Source organism: Callorhinus ursinus, unplaced genomic scaffold, assembly GCF_003265705.2.
Source record: "Callorhinus ursinus isolate GAN/ISIS: 27379988/994484 unplaced genomic scaffold, GSC_fseal_2.0 scaffold43, whole genome shotgun sequence".
Classification (NCBI taxonomy): Eukaryota; Metazoa; Chordata; class Mammalia; order Carnivora; family Otariidae; genus Callorhinus; species Callorhinus ursinus.
Genome location: NW_027397105.1, coordinates 10,108,740 through 10,115,323, shown reverse-complemented (window position 1 = coordinate 10,115,323; position 6,584 = coordinate 10,108,740). Strand labels below are relative to the sequence as shown.

Here is a 6,584-nt window from a genome sequence, read left to right as displayed (position 1 = left end):
GAAAATCCTAAGAAATTTACTCTCCCTCCAAAAAAAAACCCAACAAAACAAATAAGAAGCAAATAAGTAATGTTGCAGGAGATAAAGATTAAAAAAAAAGTCAACTTTTTCTATATACCTGTAGAGCTGGAAAATGAAAAAATATTTACAAAAACATAAAATACATTACAAATCATCAAATTAACTGAAAATAAATCTAATAAAACCTCTACAGTGAAAACTATGAAATACTGTTGAGAAATTAAAGACCTAAATTAATGGAAATATAAACATGTTCATGGATTAGAAGACTCAACATTCTTTTTTTTTAAGATTTTATTTATTTATTTGACAGGGAGTACAAGCAGGGGGAGTGGAGGAGGGAGAAGTAGGCTCCCCAGTGAGGAGGGAGCCCGATGCGGGACTCAATCCCAGGACTCCTGGACCACGACCTAAGCCGAAGGTAGATGCTTAACCACTGAGCCACCCAGGCGCCCGGAAGATTCAACATTCTTAAGATCTTCATTTCTAACCCAAAATAATCTATAAATTTAATGCAATCCTTTACCATAATCCCAGGAGAATTTTTGTTAGAAACTGACATTTACAATTTATATGGAAATGCCAAAGTCATAGAAGAGCCAAAGCAATCTTGAAAAATAAAAGCCCTTACAGGACCCCTACCACATGATTTCAAGACTTACCATAAAGCTACAATAATCACAACTGTGGTGGTGATAAAAGTATGGGCAAGTAGATCAACTGAACAGAAGAGAAAGTCCAGAAATAGACCAAACATAGAGCCAAATCATTTCTGACAAAGGCACTAAAGTGATCAAATCAGAGAAAGAAAAGACTTTTTAACCGGTGTTCCTGGAACTGCAAATCCAAAAGGAAAAATGAATGCTGATCCTGACCTCACGTTGCACATAAAAATTAATTTCATGTGGATCACAGACCTAAATGTAAAAGCCCAAACTATAAAGCTTTCAGAAGAAAAAGCAAGAATATTTCCACAAGCATGAAACAAAGATTTCTTAGAGAAAAAGAATTAACCATAGGAGAAAAAAAAATTTGTTTAAGGACTTCATCAAAATTTAAAATTTCTGCTCATCATAACACAGCAGTAACAAAACACACAAGCCACAAAAAAGAGAAAATATTTTAATATATAACAGAGACCTTTCATCCATAATAAAGAACTTCTACAATCTACTAACCAAAAAAACCCCAATAAAAACAGATAATAAGACAGTTACTTCGCAATCAGTGGTATAAATGACCACTAAGCATACAAAAAAGTGCTCAGCATCATTTGCTGCCAGGGAAATGCAAACTAAATGCCACAGTGAAATATGACTAAAATAAAAAAGATGGCCAAGAGCAGATGAAGCAACATGAAGGCTTACACATCACGGGTAGCAGTAGACCCACTCTGGGAAATTATAAAGTAAAACACACATACATCTAGCAATTCCTCCCTCAGGGGATTGATTACACAAGAGAAATGAAAACAAATGTCTATAAAGAGCCAGTACAAGAATGTTCATATCAGCTTTATTCACCACAGCCAAAAACTAGAAATAGCTCAGGCTTCCATTAAAGAGAAAACAGATAAACAAACTGGTATGTGTTCGTACAGCATAGTATTATTCATCAATAAAAAAGAAGGAAATACGGTTACACAAAACCCTGGATGAATCCCTAAAACCATTATGTTAAGTTAAAGAAGACAGACACAGAAGAGTACACACTGTATGAGTTCATTTACATGAAGTTCTAGAAAAGGCAAAACGAATCTGTGCTAATAGGAAGCAAACCAGTGGTTGCTTCAGGCAGAAGGGGCTAAGAAAATCTTCGGAGCTGATGAAACGGTTCTATAACCTGACAGGAGAATGGTCGCTGCTGATCGTGCACATTGGTCAAAACTTTTCAACCATTAAGATAAGGCCATATTAAAATATATATAGATAGATGTATGTATATAATAATGCACCGGGGGGGGGAGATATAGTGGCCAAAGTCAGAATGAACTGGGGCTTCTCAATCATGTACAATTTAATATTTAGAGCCTTCAAAATAGTCCACACGTATTTTGGTACTTGAAAAGATTCCTCTTCCATCTTCGCTACCCTAAACCTCAGGGCACAAAAGTGCCTTTCCTAAGTCAAACCAGACGGTGTGCCACGGCCACTCACTTTGGGTACCCAACTCACACAAACTTCGTGTGTGTGGCACAGAGTACAATGACTGCCATATTTTCTGGTCACCGTCTCTTCACATACAGACAAACTTGAATTTATTAAGATGCTGACAAATTAGGGACAGAAAAGGGAGAACTTTTACCAAAGCAATACTCAACAGAAATTTCCTGGGCAGGGAAGACATTTTACCTGTGAGATGGAGCCTCCCAGGATGAAAGATGGTTTTTCTGAAGCCACTGTGGTTTTGGATGATGGGATGAGAGGAGGAGGTGGCCTGGTGGGTCGAGTTGTCGGAAGCCGAACCGCTTCAGGGAGATTAGTTATCACTTGATGCGGAGCAGGCTGCAGGACTTTGAAGGGGAGGGGAAAAATGATTTAAAATCGACAATTTCATAGCTTGCAACACTCTACCTATCTCAGTCATTCCCAAATTTTCATATCACACACTGAATTTTAAGTGCAAGATGAGGCTGAGGAGGAATATTTCTATTTTGAATTTCTCTTTCACTTGAATTAAATCCATATACATATTCGGGTCACACGTGGTATTTGTGAGGCTGAAATATTCAACTCCCTGTGAAGCCAGAGCTTTTAAGCTGATGTTCATTTCAAACTATCTCTGCTCAGCATAGGCAAAGGACAATCTTTCACAACCTTTTCTCTCTCTCCATCACTCTTTGGACCGGCTTCTTAGGAGCAGCTGATACTCCAACTCTGTAGAACGCACAGACATGGCCGACCACCAGCTGGACACCCTCTCTACATCTGGCCTACTTGGAGAAACGTTTACTGATCCTGGCTCTCACAGACTTGAATTTCTTGTGGTCGGGGCGGGGACCTAAAGATTTTTTCAAAGTACATACATATACCCTTAAAAGCCAGTCAGTGTCACAGTATACATGTGTGAACACGAATTTCCCAGTGGCCCAGTAAAGCTCAACTGAATACAACAGACGATGGGATGCACAGAAACAAGAAAATAATTCTGAAACAGGAAGGACACGTCTGGGAAAGGCAGTTTGTTCACGAGCTCAAACCACCTGAGCCTAGCATCTGTAGGGAGATGGCCAGCAGCCACCGCACGGAGGAACAGTATTTACCTGGCGGGACACTATAGCGGGCTGCACTCATATCAGGCTGTGGAGCGGCTTTACTGACTTCTCTCGGAGAGAGCCTACACGGTGAGGCTGACCTTGCTGCGGGACTGTGCATCTGTGCTTCCTGTTCTAGAGCACGTTTGACCTCAGCATAAGGCATATAGGCGACTGATTTTCCTATGAAAGTTAAAGTTATCAAAATGAGGGAAGAACCCCAAATTAAAATAGTAAGTGCGAAAGGACCAAGCCCACACCATCCAGGGGCAGATCCGACTATATATACTAATATTAAAATCTAAAATTCCTGTAGGGGGAGGGGAGTCCACCCACAGAGAGGTTTAAAAACCCTATACATCTAAATCTTCTGTGTATGCACCATCACTATGACCTAATAAAACCCTCAAAACTTCAATTATGATGTTTCCCTTTAAAGGAAAAAGGACATCTCTTCCTTCTTAGGAAAATCAAGTGTTTTCACATGCAATAAAGATCACAAGAGGCAAACATCAGATTATCCAGCCATTTGGAAAATGCAAGTCTTGCTTGAATCAGTCATATCTCTGAGAATTTCAACCCTTATATTTAGCCTGTTGAAACACACCACTTAATTTTCAGAGAAATAAACATAATTAAGAAATGGAAGAAGCCTTTCTTAGAAGACGCAGATCAAACTAATCCAAAAAAAAAACCTACACAAGCTTATAAAACTATGAATTTTACTACCAGAATGCTAATAAAAATTACTCCAGGGGCACCTGGGTGGCCAGTCATTAAGCGTCTGCCTTCAGCTCAGGTCATGAGATCCCAGGGTGCTGGGATGGAGCCCCACATCGGGCTTCCTGCTCAGGGGCAAGCCTGCTTCTCCCTCTACCACTCCCCCTGCCTGTGTTCCCTCTCTCGCTGTGTATCTCTCTGTCAAAGAAAGAAATAAAATCTTGAAAAAAAAAAAAGACTCCATATAATTTACCTCCACATAAAGTATAAAAAAACTTATTTAAAGGGCATATCAGATATGCAGTCACATTAAGACTTAAAAATACATATAATTATATATATTATATAATTTTTTTCCTTTTTAAAATGAAATTGACATTGTAATTTTGGAAAATCAGAGAAGCACAAAGAGGAAAAGGAAAATCATCTGTAACCCAAACCACTTAAATGTGGGCTATTTTAATGTCTGACAGAGCAAATTCCCATTCATTTTCTTATTCTTTTGCTTACCTAGTCTTACCCATTTATTCTTCCAGATAAATCAAAATTTAAAATCATTCTCCAAACAAGATGTCACTGCAATTTTCATTAGACTTGCATTAAATTTATGAATACAAGACACCTGATGCTCTATAATAATGAGCTTTCTAACCGAGGAACCTAGACTTTTTCGTATAGGTCTTATTTATAAATTCCTTGTTAAAAATTATTTGTAGGTATTTTACATTTTGTGGCTAGGAAAGCCATCTTTTTCATATGCATGAGTTTACTTGTATAAATGATTACTGCAGATCTATAGGAAAGAAAGATGGCGATTTCTGTAGACCCTTTTTTTTTTTCTAAGAAACTTGAACTTTCCTTTTTGTTCTAATCACTTTTCAGTTGGTTCTTGTAGGCTTTCTAGGTGGATAATCTTCTCCTGTGAACAATGATTTATGTTCTCCCTTCAAAAAGCTACTTCTATTTTTGTTTCTCTTTTTCTTTACTGCACAACAGTAAGTAATAGCTGGCACCTGACAGTTTCCATCCCGAGAGAAGGTCTCTAGCATCTCACTATTAAGTGGAAGGTTTATAATTGGGTAAAGATTCATTAGCACAAGGCATAAATGTTCTCCAGCTTACTAAGGTATTTTTAAAAACCAGAAACAATTCTAGTAATACCAGCTAATATGATGTACTCTGTGCAGAGCACTGTGAATCACATGAATTATCTCACTGAGCCCTCATGCCCCGTGGGATGATTAACACCATTTCATAGATGAGGAAACTGAACCTCAAAAGAATCACACCACAGTGCCCAGCCAAGGTCATGCTACCAGCAGTGTAAGCCTGACTCTGAGCTCGAAACCACGTGGCAATAATGTCTCGCTAAAGCACTGGGCGTTGAATTTCAGATGCCTGTGGGGTATCCATCAAGATGATGGTACTCTTCCCTCCTTAGACACACTGATATAATGAATTAGATTAAATGTCCCAACACTGTGCAGATTTATAAAATAAACCAAAAGAAAATCATGTCTTCCTTTCTAGAGAATTTAACATGGTAAAGCTATTATTATAAATTCTGTGTGACTGTTTTACCATTTCCAGTAAGTTTCTAATAACGTGGAAACTATCTTGTCAAGGTAGTGTTAAAGAAAAAGCGGAAATTTAGATGGTTCTAAATACAGGTATTTAAGTCTTCATGTACTCAGAGCTGAAAAAATAAACAACAAAATAAACAGACTAGATTCAGTTGCAGAGAAGCATTAACTCTTAAATGGACTGAACTGATTCTGTTAAACCTGCATTGCAAGTTCAATTCTAACTCTCTACATGTGTGCGTTTGAGTTTCCTCACTCCAGAAAAAAAGGATTCACGCTGAAGTAGGGGTTACCTTGTGTAAATGCTCCTGGAAAGTGAAAACAACTGTTCTCTCAGGTTTTTCCCAAGTGTTTCTACAGATGTAAAGGCTTACACCACTTAAAAAGGGTACACCTACAATAATTATTTCTGCCACTAACATTATGATGAATACAATCAAACACATGCTGCCTATTACTTTCTAAATGAGACCATGAAGGGAAAAGTCAAAACCATGGTCCTAATTCAAGCAAACTGTACCAGTTTAGTGACAGTTTATAGGTAAATCCACATTCTCACTATATTTAACATTCTATGGCAATGCATTGAAAACATTTGTATCAAACATTCTGCATACAAGCAATTTAATGGTAAGTATATGATTATACAAGGGAGATGTGTAAGTATAAGGGAAATTATCCTTTATACTGAACTAGCTATAAATTCAGGAGAGTCTTCAGGCACTTCGTTAAATAACTACACATACTAGATGAGCTAAAACAGAACTTACCCTTGAGATAAAATGTAATCAACCACCCCAGTTTCTGGAGTCACCTTGAACCAAACTGATGTCATATTAATAAACACCTCAGTATCACATTAATAAAAAATATAATTACAGTATGGTTTTAAAACCACTGCATTATAAGGGGCGCCTGGGTGGCTCAGTTGGTTAAACCGCTGCCTTCAGCTCAGGCCATGGTCCCAGGGTCCTGGGATCGAGCCCCACGTCGGGCTCCCTCCTCAT

General features: G+C 38.1%; 1 protein-coding gene across 20 annotated transcripts in view; it reads right to left on the bottom strand.

The window, feature by feature from the left end:
• The window catches only part of NCOR1 (nuclear receptor corepressor 1), a 152,794-nt gene that overhangs the window by 38,022 nt on the left and 108,188 nt on the right, over positions 1-6,584 (bottom strand). For 12 of the 20 annotated variants that reach the window (XM_025863922.2, XM_073881764.1, XM_025863928.2 and 9 more), the window contains 2 exons: positions 3,284-3,457; positions 2,373-2,533 (listed from right to left, as the gene is read on the bottom strand). In XM_025863922.2, the coding sequence (XP_025719707.1) occupies positions 2,373-2,533; positions 3,284-3,457 (335 nt within the window). The remainder of the gene's footprint in view (positions 1-2,372; positions 2,534-3,283; positions 3,458-6,584) is intronic. The other 8 variants (XM_025863929.2, XM_073881766.1, XM_073881768.1 and 5 more) reach the window with 1 other exon arrangement.